Source organism: Camelus dromedarius, chromosome 14 (genome assembly GCF_036321535.1).
Source record: "Camelus dromedarius isolate mCamDro1 chromosome 14, mCamDro1.pat, whole genome shotgun sequence".
Classification (NCBI taxonomy): domain Eukaryota; kingdom Metazoa; phylum Chordata; class Mammalia; order Artiodactyla; family Camelidae; genus Camelus; species Camelus dromedarius.
Genome location: NC_087449.1, coordinates 21,120,495 through 21,139,049, shown reverse-complemented (window position 1 = coordinate 21,139,049; position 18,555 = coordinate 21,120,495). Strand labels below are relative to the sequence as shown.

The 18,555-nt window shown below is 37.2% G+C and overlaps 1 protein-coding gene across 3 annotated transcripts in view; it reads right to left on the bottom strand.

Moving 5' to 3' along the window:
• Positions 1-9,772: 9,772 nt before the first annotated feature.
• C14H1orf141 (chromosome 14 C1orf141 homolog) overlaps positions 9,773-18,555 on the bottom strand; it is a 149,418-nt gene continuing 140,635 nt past the window's right edge. For all 3 annotated transcript variants that reach the window (XM_064493477.1, XM_031465341.2, XM_064493478.1), the window contains 2 exons: positions 13,628-13,811; positions 9,773-11,910 (listed from right to left, as the gene is read on the bottom strand). In XM_064493477.1, coding sequence (XP_064349547.1) covers positions 11,323-11,910; positions 13,628-13,811 — 772 coding nt within the window. In that variant the 3' untranslated portion in view covers positions 9,773-11,322. The remainder of the gene's footprint in view (positions 11,911-13,627; positions 13,812-18,555) is intronic.

The window sequence follows — 18,555 nt, the reverse complement described above, 5'->3', positions numbered from 1 at the left end:
TCTCCTATCTTCTATTAACCACTAGCCTACTTTCTGTCTCTGTAAATTTGACTATTCTAGGTAGCTCAGATCAGTGGAATCATACAGTATTTGTCCTTTTGTGTCTGACTTATTACATTGAGCATAACATTTTTGAGTTATTCTGGGAACACCTGTTATTTGAATGTTTCTTAGGAAAACCTGGCACACAGGATGAAATTCTTAACATGGTCCATAAGGGCTTAGATGATGCGGCTCCTGCAAGCCTCACCTTTCCCTCTCTAAGCTGCAGCTAAATCAAACTATAGCCAGTCCCCAAAAGAACGGTGGGTATTCTTGTGTCTTCACTCCCATTATTCCTTCCTCTACCTCCCCTCCCCTGTCTCCTGAAGAACGCTTACTTTTCCTTTAGTATTTAGGCAAAATATTATATCCTTTCTGGGAACCCTCCTTCACACTGCCTCTCCTTGCCCTCCACAGAAATGACATCGTTCGTTCTGGGAACCCTCCTTCACACTGCCTCTCCTTGCCCTCCACAGAAATGACATCGTTCGTTTGTGCCTCTCCCATCTCATCTTTGTGCATCCCTTTTACAGAGGCTCTGGAATGATGTGTTTCCATGACAGTCTGTTCCACTACATAATGAGCTCCTTGAGGACTGGGTGAGGCAAGGACACCTAGCACAGTTTAGATGTTTTTGCTGAATGAATCCATGAATGATCAATGTACTTTTTAACAGTGAGGAAAATGGCCACATTTCTTCCTTAACTGCTAGCAGCAAAAGAAAAATAACTAGAAAGTGTATTTTGAGAAACATCCCTTGTGAAAAAAAATTATTATGAAAATAATAATGTCCCTCATAACAAAAGAAAACAAGCAAAAATGACATGTATCACATAACTATCTTGCCCTCTTCCTTTCTTACCCTAATCCACTTTTCAGAGAAAGCAGCTGCCAACCATTTAGAGGCTCTGCTTAGAGCCATTTTCTGTCCATATACAAATACAAACATACACACATACATATGCATATACATACACACATATATTTTTATATATTTTTCAGCACAAATGCAAAGAACCAGGTAAGAACATAGATCCTCAAGCCAGATACTGCCTCTGACACTAGTTTTGTGACCTCAGGCAAGTTACCTGAACTTACAGTGCTTCAGTTTGCTCATCTGTAAAACAGGGATAACAGTAGCACCCACGTCATAGTGCAGGGATGAAACACTTCACAGGTGTTTCTAATAATAGTAATTACTATTATTATCATTATTATTAGGCAACCTTCCTCTTTTCACGTAGGATTCCTTGAAGGCCTTTCTGTGGCAGCACAGAAACTCTACCTCATTCTCTTCAATGGCTGCAGAGAATTCTTCTAGCCAGATGCAACCTAATTCATGTAGCCCTTCCCATGGACATTTAAGTTATTACCATTTTTTTCAGTCTATAAACAGTGCAGCTCTGATTATCCTTGTTTCAACTTTGTACAGGTATAAGTTTCTAAAAGTGGAATTGCTTAATTAAAGACTATGTTTGTTTTTTTAATTAACAGAATGAACAAATTGACCTCCAAAGAGATTATACAAATTTTATATTACCACTAACACTGTATGAAAAGGAGACTTTCTTTTATAAAGTCGGATGGCAATAATGGAGACCACTGAAAGAGGCCAGATAATAGTTCAAGTGCTACCCAGTGGAGTAAGAAATACCAGGTAGAAATTTCTACAATGCATCAACTGCAATGACACATTATTTTCATAATGAAAACAAATCTCCCAAAATGTACTAATCCAAGAAACTACTGTTGTTTTTCTCAGCATGATTACGTAACTTATAAACAAATATTTATTAAAACCTACCATAAACACACCAAGAACCGTGTTGGATTTTCTCAACTCCAGTAGTGATTTGTGGACCCTCAGTAAAATGCTAAGTCCAATGGAGTCAAGCATTCTTTTTAGGGTCCCATAAAGATAAGATAGGTACCCACAGTATAGTAGGGTTTTTATTATAGGTATTTAGACTTTTAGCTATTTTAGGTACTCAAATTGTTTCCTAACCTTTGTAGTATTAATCACAGAATTATGTGGGGAGTTTATACATAATGTGATAAAACTGAAGACTGAAACATATCTAAAAAAGTTGTATAAGATTGGAAAGACTGAATTTAAATGTTCTCATAGATATACAAGCCTATTCTCTTTGGAAATGTCAACATTATTGGTTGATATATTTTATATCTTGCTAGGGGTGCTAGCAGAAAAATCTTCTTTGTAATTAAATCATGCCTTTTTTTTTTAATCAAAATATTACTCTAGTCAACATGTTTCTCCGTGAAGGAAATTGGTTCTATACACTATTTGTTACCATGACTCAGATTATTTCTTTTCCCTACACTTCTTGCTTTCCCTGGCTCCCTTACCCTTCTCATAGTGGAATTTATGTAGGCCTTTTTTGGTGTTCACCTTTACTTACCAATTTCTTGTTTCATTGCCAGCCTAGATCACAGCCCATGACCCACTGTGTTGCACCACTGATTACATTACAGCCAGGGAGGAAAGGTCATAGGTGTTTCCTATTTGAACAATGTTTCTAAAACTCTGAGAACCAAAGTGTACAGAAGGACTGCTCTGCCATGCCTCATACTTCTCTGTGTTGGGCTGAACTTACTGATCACTGATGGTGAGCCTGGCAATGTAGTAAATTGAAGTTCATGATCGCATTTCATTCTTACCGCTCTAGGAAGTAGGTATGGTGAAACAACTTACAAACAGGAAAACAAAGGCTGAGTAGGAGTATTAGGTGTGCCTGGAGTCTTAGAGTTCTGAGTGACTGTACAGATTTAGCCCCAGTCTGTTCCACACTTAGTTTGTGCTCCTCCACTAGACACACCTGCCTCGTTTGAGGTAGGTGGATGTATTTGCTTTAAAGCTCTGGCAGTGCCATTACTTCCTTCAATGACCAAGCTTAGTGTTCATCCACACTATGAAGAAGAATAACCAGGACGTAGAAACAAGTCACTTAAAGTCATAGTCACTCATGACTCATTCACAAATACCATACCAGACATCAACTTAGGCATTGAAAGTACAGAGTTGTTTCAAACTCAATATGTTAACAACTGAACTTCATACAAATCTATCCAAAGTCATCTTCTATCTTTGTGAACTGGCCTCCTACCCACCTATTCACCATGGCTCTGCCCGATCTATAACCACCTCCAATCACTCTTCAGCTCACACCAAAGTAGTTTTATCCCCTCTGCTGCACTGAAGCTGCTCACCCCTAAGTCACCAATGACCCCCAGAAAAATAAACCCAGCCGACTCTCAGTCCTTTTCTTGCTTGACCACTTCACAGCTTTTGCAGTGCTGAGCCTGTCCCTTCCGTTAGCTACACTCTCTTCCTTGACTCCTGGGACAACACACTCTCTGAAGCTCCTCCTGGTTCTCTGGATACCCCTTCTCATTTGTCTTTGCTTGTTCCTCTTCTTCTACCAGATATTTAAAATAAAGTTTCACATTCTTCAAGGCTCAGTCTTGGTTTTCTCTTTGATTCTAAGTATTCTCACTAAATAATCTCATCCCTTTCCATGGCTACAATTATGACTTATCACTTTGTCAGCACTTCCTAAATCTACTCATGTGTGTTCTCTTGAACTCCAGATTTGGATATCCAACTATCTCCTGAACATCTTCACTTGGATGACTCTCTCCGAAGCTCTTCAACACATCTAAAACTAAACTCACCCTTATCCCCTCAACCCCAGCAAAATGCTTCTCTTCCATTGTTCCCTAATATATCAGGTAGTGAATCCTGACCAGCTGAGATCCTGGCTATCTTAGCCATTCAAAATGCTTACTACTTCCTGTTTATCAGATCCAATTAGCATAAGTCAATCCCTGTTGATTTTGTATGTGAATGTTAAGATGATCCAAGATCTTATGGCAGAGAGTAGGAGATTTGATGTAACACTGAGGCAAGACTGTGATGGTGTACTCCTGACCCTGCCATTTAAGAAATAAACTGCTTCCAGTTGGTCCTTATAATCTGATGAAAAGAAAAAAGCATTTCCATATTAATAGCTGCATACTAGGTGTCAGGAGCTGTAGTGTGGATCTGCCTCCGTAAAAATGCTACATGTGGGACATTAACTAAAATTGGAGTCGCTTCTCGAATAAGTTTATAATCATCCTCATATATTTTTCAGGGTCTGCCTTCTATGTTGGACAGTCAACTTAAATGGAAACATGATAGGTATCACCACTCATGCAACTTTCCAAGCTTTGATGATGGCACTAATCTCTGCAGTTCCTCTGAAGATACACTATTCTTTTTTGTTTCTATCCTAGTAGGATGGGATAGTTCCAGAGGCTTCCTCTTTCTACCATTATGGTCTTTATTCCATGGGTCAAAGAACCAATGTGAGGATTTTGCTAGTTGCCAAGTATATCTATTATGTCTAAACATTTATCTCTCTTAATTATACATTCAAGAGCTAGATAAATAACTACAGTAGATCTACAGATCTACTGGGCCCACTGTGGTTGAGATTTGGTCTAAGACTCCAATTATCACCTGACTTAGCCCCCAGTTTCACTGGTAGTCTAGAAAGATGTGGGCAGCCAGGAATTAGCATCAAGTAGCTAGTGTTTGGTAATCCTCAAAAGGGATATTTCCTTTTCTCCAGTACACAGTCACTCTAGTAGATGACTGCAGGTGCCTTTGAAGAAGACTTGGTGATATATACACAAGTGTACATGTGTGCCATGATACAGGAGTCTTCCTCAAGGAGACCTAACTCCCCCTTCAACCCAAAGGTTTTGATTCTATTAACTGGCTTATGTCTGGAAACTGAGTGAGAGACTGTGACTCCCCATTTCAGAAACTCAAGTTAGATTTTTTTGCTGTCAGTCTGGTTTTTCCTGTTATATACATCAAGCACCTTTTTAGTAGGCTTCTTTATTACATTCTTAGGGGTGTTGTAATCAATTAGCCACTGCCAAGGATTCCTGGGGATTATAACATTCTGGTTACCACCATGTGACTGCTTTCCTTTTATGGTAAATATGCCCACCTCACCTTTGGTGGTTAAGAACTGCTACTTGCCTCTGATACTCCAGGACTTCCACCATCTATACTGTAAATAGGGGAGCCCACCTCAGTAGTGTAATTTCCCATTGTTATGCCTGGCTTATGAAGAACAGCCATGACAGAACTTCTCAAGGATGCACGTGTTCTACACACCTAAGATGTTTCTCAACATGTTGATGATGGGAGTGTCCTCTGGATCCTCTCAGGATGTAGTTGAGAGATGGGTATATAGATTACTCATGATAAAGGCATTCCAATACCCCTGTCACCTAAACCTTGGAATTCGTTCATCTGCATTATAATGGAGGAAGTTTTATCTCAATCTCATTAAACAAAGGCCACTTTCCAGCCCAGGACTCAGTCAACTAATAAATTAAAGTGTTGGAATATTTCCACCTGCATAAGCTAACAAATTAAATCCAAAACTTCTGGTGTAAATTTAGAAAATCTGGCTTTTGTGTGTGTGCGTGTATACAAACTGCTTCCTCCTGTGTCAGACTCTGCACCTGCTCCCCTAGAGCACGCTGACATCTGACCTAGTTATGGAGTTAGTGGATCACTCTCAAGTGAAGAAAGGCTAATATCCTCAGACATAGGAGGACAAGCTGCTTCCACTGTCAGAAGAGGCTCAGAGTGACTTGAGAATTCAAAATTCTCAACTTGATCTAAGTCCAAGCAGAGGTAGCCCCACTTCAAGTTTTAGAGTCCTCCTTCCCTATCATTTTCCTAACTTCTTCACGAGAGACCTGGCAAGTTACTATACTGAACAGGACAAATACAGAACTTTTCCATCGTTGTAGAACATTCTACCAGACAGCTCTGGTCTAGAAGATTTCAAGATTCTTTTTTACCTCTGAGGTCCTATGCAAATCAATAAAAAAAAAAAAAAAAGAGGAAAAGAGCAAGATAGTAAGGATGCTGACAGAAAGAAAAATAAGGCACAAGAATGAAATAGAATTATATTGAGAGCTATCAGTGACCAATTATTGCCACTAAACATGTGTAGTTCATATCTGAAACAGACAGCCCATTTTTTGATTCTCACACAGAAGTGCAGTGTTTGGATCAAAATAACTATTGATCAATATTAATTAGGCAAACTGACAAACTAAATGCCTTTGGAATCTACATTGTGACTACTTGTCTGATTACTTCTTTGTCTTCTTCTTGCTGTCACCCACCTGCTCTAGCTATAAATACAGTGCCTTACCTTTTTTCTGGGCAGAGAACATATATAATGAATGTTTTCTTTAGAGTGAAATAGGCGGTAAATAGGATTTACATTTAATAATATCCCCTCAGCTTTAATAATGAGTGGTTTTGATTCTCCCTTTGGGAACTGAAATAAAACACCTTCCTACTCATACCACACCTGTGCCTAATCCTGGGCACCTGACTTCTGGAGAAAAATGAAGTGTCTCTGACGTCTCTAAATATCTGAATGGCTTCCAGGCAGAGGAGGAATGTTTTGTAAAAATTATCCATTTGTAGAAACAAGAAAGGTGACTACTAGATGTCCTTTTAGTGGAGTGCTGGGAATTGTTGGATGGATCCTTGAAGGATTAGTTAATTCTATAGGGGTATGCACCTTTGATTGGTTTTCTATTTAGAAGAGGTTAACTTGTAGATAATCAACTGTAATGCAAGTAAGTCTTGTCCATAGCAATCCAAATACATTTTATCTGTAGAGATATGATTGATCCCCTTCTGGTAGAAAAGATAACCCTAAAGTTTTAAATTTATTTCCCTTTAGGATGTTAACCAGCTTTGCGTTTATTACTAGCATATTCACTTTAACATTCTTTTGGCTGGCGTATACATCTGTCTTCTTATTTTCTTTTGAACTAGTTTTAATATCTTACTTTTTACTCATTAATGGGATGAATAAAAACCTTTGACCTGTGCTCATTTTATATTTCCATGAGAGTCATGCCTTTAACTTTTTGAAAGTTATACTTTTTCTATTTTCCCCAAATGAGAACTTTGGGATCCTTTTCACCAAATTCTTTTCACTAAAAAGAAGGAAGGAGGGAGGACGACGACGACGAGGAGGACGAGGAGGAGGAAGAGAGAACAACTATATATTTTCTTTTAAACTAACTTTTGCTGTTGAAATGAAATGGCTTCCTTTTCATTATTTTTTACTTTATAGTTTGTGTTTTCTTCTTTATCCTTTCTTTATTTTCAAATAGTTAATATATTTGGATTGTTTTATTTTTATTCCTTTCTATTGGGTGGTTATTAAAAAGTTCTCTACATTCATTAGAAGAAAAAAGTTAAGTGTTCTTGTGTAGCCCAGCACATAGTCCATTTTCTATGGACAAACTCAAAAATTTATTTTCTCTGTTTCAAGGAAGAAAAGAAACAGGGGTCTATATCCATTACACCAATTTTATTAAATGCATTATGTAATTACTCTGTATCCATACTTTCTTTGTTTTGTTTCACCTGTTTAACTCTGAAGGAAGTGAACTGAGGTCTTCTACTATAATTTTATTTTAATTACATTCTACTGGGATTTCCAATAGCTTTTGCTTTATATTATTAGCCACTTTGTTATTTGGCACATATATAGTGCACCAAAGATGCTGTTACATCTTTTTCAGATATAGCATTTTTATTATTACATAAGGCACAAGGTCATTCTTTGTCATATTTATTGTTTCTAACCCCGAATTTTAACATCTGCTATTAATAATGCCATTCAATTTCTTTTTGTTTCATTAGTCTCATATCTCCTTCCCCACTACTTTATTTTCAAGCTTTCTTCATTGCTTTAACTGTATTTCTTATAGTTTACAATTGTCCTTTTGCTTCCACAGGGGATTGGTTCCAGAATCCCCCACATATACCAAAATCCATGGATGTTCAAATTCCTTATATAAAACAATGTAGTATTTGCATAAAACCTATGCATATCCTCTCATATACTGTAAATCATCTCTAGATTGCTTGTAATATCTAATACATTATAAGTGCTATGTAAATAGTTCCTGGTTGTAGGCAAATTCAAGATTTTGCTTTTTGGAACTTTCTGAAAATTTTTTGGATTATTTTCTATTCATGGCTGGTTGAATTTATGGATGAAGAACCTGTACATACAGAGAGCCAGCTGTATAGTTAAATGTTATTTTTTTAACTCAGTCTGAGAGTAACTGTTTTTCTAATGGGAAGATGCAACCAGTTCAATTGTAGTATGACAGACATTTGTTATCAATACTTACTGATTTTATATTGTTTGCTCATTTTCCTCTTTCTTATTTTTCTTATTAATTCCATTTCCCCTTTATTTTGGAAGTCATTAGATTTTCTATTTAATTAATAGTTCCTTGTGTCAATTCAGATTATGCTTGAAGGTAATAACAAATATAATTGGCGTTTTACAGAAAATAGAACGAGTATGTCTGTGTGTGTGGTGTGCTGCACTTGAATCTACTTAAGTGCTTTTATTATTTTTCTTATCAAATTGTCCCTGCCTCCTCTGGCATCTCTATCTGTTCTATTTATTTTATAGCTGATTACTGAATGAGTTGGAATCAGCAGCATGAGGAAAGAAATGACTTTATCTTTTTAAGTTTTTTTTCTCACTGCTAATCGTACAAAATTACTGTGTTTGCTTATTCTTCCCCATCCCTAGGTGAAACCTCTAGCAAGTCTCATGATTTTGTTCCTTTCCCTGTTCCATCCTGCCTGGCTGGCCACTGTCTACTTACTGTGCCCCTTTAGATGGGTTGTTATTTTTCTTAGTTGGCTCAGGGAGGCTCAGGTCTGTTTACTGCAGTACCTAGTGGCTGTGTAAGTGGTCGAAGGTCCAGCCCTGCCCATTATGGACTGCTACTATGAAAGCAAGCAGATCACAACCCCCTGCTAGGCACCTGAAGGAAAATCCATGGATCTCTGACTTTCTAGTTTTTTCATAGGTTTAGTGGTTCCTTTTTGGTCTCCTGGGGACCAGTGAGACCAGGAACACTTACACAGGGCCAAAGACAACCTTTCCCTGGGGTAATCCACAGATCTCAACTGCCAGCTAGTCCCAGGACACAGCACAACTTCCATCAATGCCTTGTGACTCGGAAACTGGGCTAAGGGCCATACTCAGATCTCAGCATCAGGACAGAAACAACGTCTAATTTTGCACATCACTGCTTGAAGATCCCAGCATCTATGTGGCTGAGGAGATAAAAGATTAAAGCTGAGAGTAGAAGAGAACGGTGGTGAGCTTAAGTCACCATCTTCTCAGAATCCATTGCTCCCAGCTGTCCAGCTGTTTCAATGGCCAAACCTTGGCCAGATGAAATTAATTTAGTGTCTTTCTAAAGGATAAAGCTCACAACCTCCAGCAGAAATTTCCAAATGTAACACACAAAATCCTCAGTTCTAATTTGTGAATATTTTGGGCTAAAGTCTGAGTACTATAGTCAGGTTTAGCATTTAATTTAGAAAAGACTGTAGTAAGAGACCAGGAACACCTTTTAAAAAGTCATACTTACATTAAGAGCAGGAGAAAGGATGGGAATAAAAAGGGACTTTTTAATGACTGTTTATCATACTCAAGATACTCCACACTTTTTTAAATCTTGAAAATAATAATACCGTAATAATATTGTAATATTATAATATTACAATAATAATATTGTAATAATATATTGTTGTCACCATCTTAAGGTGAGAACACAGTAAACTGAGGATCAGATAGCTTACATTATTTGCCCAAGTTCACTCCTATCTGCCCACATCCAGGGCCTCTGATACTGAATAGAGGGAAATACTATCGTCATTACTTGTGCTATTATTAGGCGTATTTTCTGTTTCTTGTCATTTTTATCGTTAGTAATTAAAGAGAGTCTGTGTTTTTCCTTCTGAGACAGCAGGGTAGTTAGGGAAACTGTTTTGTTTTGCATGAGCCTGGGAGGAGGGAAAATGGGCTGGGGTGGAGGTAGGGGAGAATGAATAAAAGCAAACAAAAAGAACAAGAAGTTCAATCCCTGTTGGTGGAAAGAGAGAATGCCAACCCCACGACTTGGAGCTGCTGCTGCTGCTTCTCCTCCCCGTCGGGGACCAGAAGAAAAGCAGCCAGCCAGGAAAGCTTGTGGCTCCTGCCCTAACACCTCCTACACGCCTGAGCCACCACCTTGTCTTGAACCCTTTTCCCCCTGCTCTTCCCTCATTTACAGAGTCTCCACACTCTGCTTCTCCATCTCCATTTTTTGTCCTTGTCATTCTATGTGAGAGCCGAGACCTGCCTCTATTTGCGAAGAGATGCACACAAGTAGCGCTGACGACACAGAACAAAGAAAACCTCCAGCGTGAAATGGAAACAGAGAAACCTGAGCGAGTCTACCTCCTAACCCTTGAAAATTTACAGAAGACCTCTAAAACCTTCCTTGAACAGAAATGCTTTAATTAACCTACTTCTTCTCAAGTACTAACAAACAGTTCAGATTTTTTAAAAAAGGCTTTAAACAAATGGTTTACGAATGAACTCTTGAAATGCAACTAGTTTCTCACTTGAGTTCTGCCTTTATACTGTTTAGGTTAATAAAAAAGTTAATGAGTAAATAAAATAACAATATAATAAAAAATGTTCAATCCTTTATAGGATTTGCTACCAAAATTATTTAGCTTATTAAGGATAAGTTATTTTTTAAATTATTTAACAATGCAGAAAAAAGTCAGTTATACTTGGTAAAGGCATTATATAGTAAAGAAGTTCCAACATCTACTAAGAAAAAGATATCTGAAATTTTACAGTCTTTTTAATTGCATGAATTGCTAATGTAATACGTGTTTCCAATGATTATCCAAAATGCTGATGTACGATTAATTCCACAGGCATCAAGTTAATGGTGTATTTGTCTTGTTTGAGATCCAGTTATAGAGCAAGGTTACTGACATTATTTGGCTTCCAACAGCAAATTTTCAGAGTCAGTCTATGCCATTCTTGGTCCTGAGTCATACTTTATTTTCGGAATGCTGGTGATTGAGGGATATAACTGAGATCAGAGAAATTCCTGAACTAGTTCCTCTTGGTGACCGTTATTTCCTAATTTTGTCATCTTATTTACGAAAAGTGTTATATGATTGTTGGTTTGTAATTCCAGTTTCTATGCTTTGTTTTTTTTTTTTCTGTCATCCATTAGAACGTTACCATTTAGATAAGAATTTCGTCTATGATCTTGAAACTTTGTTACTTGCTTCTTGTTGCCCAAATATTGCTGTATAAACAACATTTTATGAGGTGCTTAATTTTTACTTGATAAATTTAACAAATCATCCAATGGTGTTACATTACTTACTTTATAGACTTTGAGTACATTTTTTGAAGGCTTTGAGCAGTATTTAACAGGTAAGGCATTGAATTTACTCATTGGTTTTACTGTAGAAAATATTTTTTCACATGTGCCAGTTTTAGCACTCACTTCTTGAATAACAGTTTTATCAAGGAAACCCACAAATTTTTTTGTTAGGCTGGAAAAAGTCCGAGAGAAATTACAGGGTTTATTCCAAGATGTGTTTTCAGATGTCTGCTTACTAGTTCTCTTCCTCAATTTATCCTCTACAACTCCGTGGCCCACTTCAAAAGGCATTGCTTGTACATCTTTCCTCTGTGCTGTAGACATAGTTCTTCTGGGCTCGGAAAGAGAAATAGATTGACCTCTAACTACACTTTTGAGCATTTCACAATTTCTTTCTAAAACAACTTCTGATCTTGTATATGGGTAACCATTAACATTTTCCATAGAATGAGGAGGAAGCCTATTTTTTGTCAAAAGCAACATTTGCACATATCCAGTCTCATGGAAAATTATGGGATTTGTGTCACTTTGTTTCTGTGGATTAAAGAAAAGAGTACTTAGTCATCAGTCTATTGAAGCCAGGAGGCTTATAAATGTTTTAAACATGAAAATAAAATGGTAAAATGTTCTAAAAATGATTACAGAGAAATTTTTAATATGAGCAATAATGGTGTTTAAACATACAAAAAACATACAAAAACAAAAAAAAAGATGTATGTGGCAGACTTCCTTCTCTTAATACTCTATTGAGATGTTAGGAGTAAAAATCTGAACCTTTAGCCTCTTAAAATCCTTTTTGAAATAAAGTGAGATATAAAGAAATGAATACATTTCTTAAATGTTTGAGGTATTGTCACTGAGAAATAGGATGGTTGGTGGGACTGAACATTGTTCTGGCATATCTTAGATTTCCATATCCAGAAATAAGCAGCATACCAAAAAAATGGATTGAGTCAAAGATCAAAAGAGACATGACTGATTAAAGGCCAAAATTACAAAGTCTTAATATCCTAGTAAGTTCAGAAAATATAAAATTATCTTTAAAACAATTATATTCATTATTGTACCCCAATACTTAGCACAATAAAAAGTGCTCAATATATATCTGTGGAATAAAATAGCCAAAGTGACATATTGACTTAAAAATAGATTATTTTTATTACAGTAGTAGCAAAATCTATATGTATGAGCTACTCACTAAACTCTTTTCCACATTTCCATCAATGGGAAAAAAGACCAACTCCACAGAAACTCATCAAATATGAATATTACCAGTATTTAATTTGTAAACTTTAAGTCAATGCTACTTTTCTTTTAGCAATATCATTAATGAAAGAAATTGGAGTCATCTAATTGTATATTAGTGTCCTTAGTGTGAAAGGCACATTAATGTTTATGATTACTGAAAAAATGACAAAAGATCTAGTTTTGCTATCCACTGGTGATGACAATTTAGCTACAGTAGTAGAGGTTTGTCACTTTTTTGGTCTGCCCAACACCTTAGGGAATTCTCTATCTTGCAAGTCTGTGTACCCTTAGGTAGAGGCAAAAACTAGCTTTATCAGCCTCTAAGGTTAGGGTATAGGTGTGTGACTAGGCTCTATGATTCTTCTCTACCTAAGACAGTCTTCAGTTCAGAAAAAGCAAGTCCTGTGAAACATAGGCACTGAGAACACTATTCTAATGAGGATGGTGGTAGAGATATCTAGCTTTGAAGGGTAGTGGTGGCAAAGGTCTTAGAAACAGTGTCTCCCACCCAGAAGCAGAGTTGTAAACTTTTTCTGTGACAACAGCATGGCCCCAGTGGAGCAATCTGGGGCTGTACCAGGGTGACTCCTGACTGGATAGCTTTCAAGCCAGACTGTCTCTCCAGCATTGCTAGAGACTCTGAGCTACCAAATAGCCTTTAATAAATGTATTTCTAGGTGAAAATAGCTAAAATAGATTGATAGAAAAATGAAACATAATCCATTCATATAAAAAACCCACATTTATATTTCTTTTATTATCAAGAAAATTTGATAAATCCTTCTTCATAAAGAAAAATACAAAAATTTCAGCTGGTGCAAAGGAATCTCCAGTTTTGGGGTGGGGGTTTTGAAAAGAACATTAAGAATTTGTGCGGTTGTCACTTCAGAATATGAAGTCAAGATAGAAGAAGAAGTTATCAAAGATTCTGGACACTGGAATACGATATTCCCACAAGTAGTAATAATACACACTTTTACTGAACAGAATATGTTTTTATTACCATGTGAGAAGTTGCTGTCTTTGCCGGACAAATGCTGATTATCTTGGCATTTGGCCTTTCCAGTTCATCCTCAAAGCACAAAGGGAGTGAGCTTCTCTTTCTTGCTGAATATTCATTTAATTGATCACTTATGATGGATTCATTTTCTTTTGCACTAAAATCATTCATCTGTGAAGATTTTATCCTGAAAATGAACAAAGTTCAGCATAAAAGTTTATAAGGCTGATTTCAGCTTGTCAGTTCTTGTCTGCCTCTCCCATTCCTCCAAATCATTGCTAACATCTCCTTCAAACCCTCTGCCATAATTTCAACCTGACAAGACCATCCTTTTCTGCTTGGTTTGTGTGAGGTGGGGGGGACTGCAAAAGCAGGGGTGGAAGCAAAACATATGTGTGCCTCTTTGGTTTTTGAGTGGGGAGGAGGTGGATTAGGTAGGTTGAGGAGAACACCAAGGAAGAGAGTATATTTGCCACCTCCTTTGTTGAGATTCTGGCACAAAAGTGCTTTGCAGGGCAGCTTCCTGCCAACACAGGGGGACCCCAGATTTGCTATCAGATTGAAATGATGTGGTTAGGCGGAGAGAACATACAGTTTCCATTCCAGGTCTCCCTCCGTTCACATGCGACGTGGGCACTGAGTTTAGGCTTGCCAACAAGCTTACCATTGCAGGGGCACAGTAACCCACAGCAGGGGCCTGGCTTGCATGAGGTGCAGACAGTCTAAGAACAGATGAAGACACGACAGAGACTAGGTGAGTTCTACCACACTAATGATAGCTGAGATGGGATCGTACCCAAGTTCAGAGAGAATAGACTGTTAAGTTCATGAACCACAGATGTCAACAGCCACAGAACATCTAGGAAAGAGACCAGCAGTACAAGCATACTGACCAAGATCCTTGGTCAAGTACCTTTTCCTCAATGCCACAAAGTCCAGGGAGCCCCTCACTCATACACTCAGATACCATCTTAGAAAGAAACAAGACTGTTAAAACTAAAGAGGCTGTGCAGTATTGCTCCAAAGTTTAAAACACAATGGATTAATATGGATTGTTTTCATTACACAGTTTGAGGATCTCATGAGAAATATTAGAATTTTATATAAAAAGAAAAAGCTGCTTTTTTCACATCCACGTTGTAATGTAATTAAATCTCTCTACTACAAAAACACAATTGTATTCTCTCCATTCATTTTTCGATGTCTTCTTCTCCATTTGACTGTGAACTTGCAGCAGATACAGAGTGTCTGAATGTCACCTTGTGTCATATGTGTGTGACCTTGTCTGAATGTGACTGTGACTAGCTAAGTAGTCTTAGAACACTCATTGGACTATAGTAGGGGCCTAAATGGTCATAATAAGCCAGAACAAATTCGTTCTGGTCTACTAGAAAATAAAAGACAGAACTCTTCTTCTTAGAAATATCACTGAACAAAATAAATGTTAAAAATTTTAACATAAATTACCTTTTAGTAACAATCTCTAAGTGACCAGGCAAGTCAAATGATCCCCTAGGGGGTTTTTTTTTTTTTTTTTTCAGTTTGAGCTGAAATTATAAAAGATTTTTAGAAAAGACATATATATATTTTAGCATTTAGAAAATATTTTGTGTAAAATATTTTACAATGTAAAATAACATGGAAAGTATGTGATATAGTGCATGATCTGTAGTAGTTACTCGGTAAAAACTTCTTACCTGAACAAGATAGCACTGGAAAGGACTGAGAAGGGGTGGTGGGAAATGGCTGGCTTCAACTTACATTTTGGAGGTAGATCCAACTGTACTGACTAGTGGCTTAGATATGGAGTATTATGGAAAAAGAGAAATCAAGGATGATTTTTCATTTTTGGCCTCATCAATTGAGTAGAGGCCACTTACAAAAGTGGGAAAGGCAAGTAGGAGAAAGCCAGGGCCACTGTTTGAAACAAAGGGTTGGGTTGAGGTTCCCTGGCTTGTGAAATACGACTAAAATCACTCCTTCCCACTGTCAACTGGGTGACTAGGAATTAAGTCAAACCACACCCAGGCCTGATGACTGGATCCGCCATATCCCCAAGATTTCCCTGGCAGGGAAGCCCCATACACAACTCTAAAATTTGGCTTGGTGTGAGGGCCCGGAGAGTTGAGTGTCAGCAACTGCAAAACTTCGGGAAAGGGGAGAGTAGGTGAACTAAATGGTGAATGGAGAGCCTTCCAAAATCCTAAAGTGCACGAAAAATGCAAAGCCAAGAAAGACAGCTAACAAAGTCAACAAGTAGAAGATAAATTTAGCAATAAAATTAAATAGAAGAATCTAAAAATAACTTTAAAATTCTTACAGTATCTGAATTCTAAGATGAATATTAGCATTGTCATAATTTGACAGTGTCAATTGCTGACATCTTAGATTCGATCAATAGGGAATGTTTAGGAACTCAAAAGACATAAAAATATCGTTAGCTCTGATAGCACCATTTCATCCTCAATAATTATCTTTTATATTTTCAAATCTAATTTCATAGGATTGCTATTTCCTTTAATTCTTGAGCATATGAATAATTATCGTCTATCTTTTCTCCTGTTTCATGGGGTACAAATTCTGTCAAAGTTTGGCCATTAGCTATTTTCTAAATTATTTCCTTTGTTTGATACAGAATTTTTGATAGGTCCCATGTTTTGTTTTCATTTTTTCTATCTACTCATCTTTGAATCTGGACTTGATATTAGTCCAAAACTAGGAGGGGTACATTTTCTTTGGATGTTCTCCCTGTTTACCTGACTATTATTAAATTCTTCCCTTAGAAATTAACAGATAAATCCAGATGTTGTTACCTTATGTTATCGATTCAGGCATTCAGCTGGCTGAGTACACTGGTGAGGGAGGTGGGGCCCTGAAAATTCATGGGGAAATTTGTTCCTATGTTTTGTGAAACCTCTTCATGACTCTAATGTGGCAGTGGCGGTGGGTACTCTGTCCATAAATGTGTGAGGTGCCACTTGAGTTCCAGTTTTTTGCCTCTCTCTTGGGGTAAGCAAGTCAGTTTGGGGAGGAATTCAGTCAAAGAATGGTCCCGTGGCTCTTGCGCTGTTTGATGGGTCGTGTGTTTTTTATTTAGACAGTTATCTGTGTGGTTATTGTTCACATTTGCAAAGATGATTCTTAAAAAATTGTATCTTGTCTCTTCTGTTGTCAACCCTCCTTTCAAGATCTTGCTCCCGCTCCCTCTAAATTAGGAGGTTTCTCCCCTAACTGAATACATCTGAAGTAATCTTAAAAACAGTGCTTGGAATGCTGGTGACTTTCAATAAGGAAAGGGATCCCAAAAGGGAGGATTTCCCCTATTTCTGTGATTCATCATTGATAATAAATCCTTTTTCTTTGCATGTGTATGGAGGGTGGTGGGGAAGTGGTGGTTAATAGAAATATTTTCAGAGTATCTTCTACTGGCTCCTTCAATAGTCTTCCTTTTTTTCTTGGAATAGAAATTGTGCATTGACTTCTGGAGTCCTTCAATCTACTTCATATTGTAATAGATATGTAGCAGATTTTCTTTGTGTTTGAGATAAAACGTCCTGGTTTCAATTTTATGAATTTTTCTGCTCTACTTTTCTTCCTTTTGTTATTCATTTTGGCCAGGATAAACATGTATTTATGTTGCCAAATTTTCCAGAAGTCTCAATTTGGGATTTTGATAAAACAACTGTAATGCTTCTTTTGTAGAAAGACTTGAGAAATTTTATAAAAGAAAACTTGCTTTGCTAAAAGGGTAGAACAGCCTGCCACTGCTATCAGGGATGGCTTCAGAGATGTGACTTCTGAGTGGAATCTTAAAGGATAATGTGCTAAACAGAGGTCTGCCTACTTAAGAGTCTTTTTTCCCCCTTTTTGTGCTAACAGAACTCTGATCTTATTCATTTTTCTCTAAGCAACTGTGTCCTTCAAGGGAGGCTGGACTCCCCCCTAACTCAAGGAAATGAATCTTGAATGATTGAAGCACGTGCTTTTCAAAATGTGAGGTAAAACCCATCAATTTAGACACTAAATCAATTTAGCATCTCCTGCCCAACATTTTAAAAAGTAGAATAAAATAGAATAGAAATGTATCACATGGATCCTTAGTAATAACTGTACAAAACCCCAAAACACTGCAATCAAGTTCAACTATAAAGAGCAAGAAATATAATTGTCTATGAACCTGAATCTTCTGTTCCATATATATGTATGTGTGTGTGTGTGTGTGTGTGTGTCGTTGCGATATAAAAAGTTGGAAAAATTGATTTAAGCTGATAATGATTTACTGGTTTAGATATGGGTGCATGACTGTATTCTAATGAAGGAAACACCAGGGGAGGTCTGCTGGAGGGCTTTGCGGATAATTTTCCTCATTGTTACAAAGAGACTAAAGAGCTTTTCTCTTTTCCAGTGGATGTTGTTACCAGTTACCTTGAACAGCAGTCACCATCTCGTACTTGTACTTTGAGCAAGCTAGGAGAACAAGCTGCTTGCTCAGACAGTTGAGGAAACTTGGCGGAGCTGGATATTTGATGGACTCATTAAACCCTGAATTAACCGGAACTGCCTTACTGATGGACTTCTTGCTATTTGAGATTATAAATATCTTTATTGTTTAAATTGCTGCTAGCAGTGTCCCAACTGCTAAAGATGAATAGGAATCTATCAGATAGAGAAGTGCATTCTAAACAGAAAGAACAGAATGGGTCAAATCACACATTAGTTGGAACAGACTGTTCATTGTGATTGGAACCATTATGAGTAAGGAGACAGAACAGAAAGCTGGAGAGATACCATATGCCATATTAAGGAATCTAAACTTCACCATCTTTGTAATAGTCTTCATATGTTATTAAGTAGTGAAATAATGTGGTAATATGATTAGATACTGATATTCCTTGGTTAAAGGTTTTCTTAATGCTTATATCTTTTTAAAA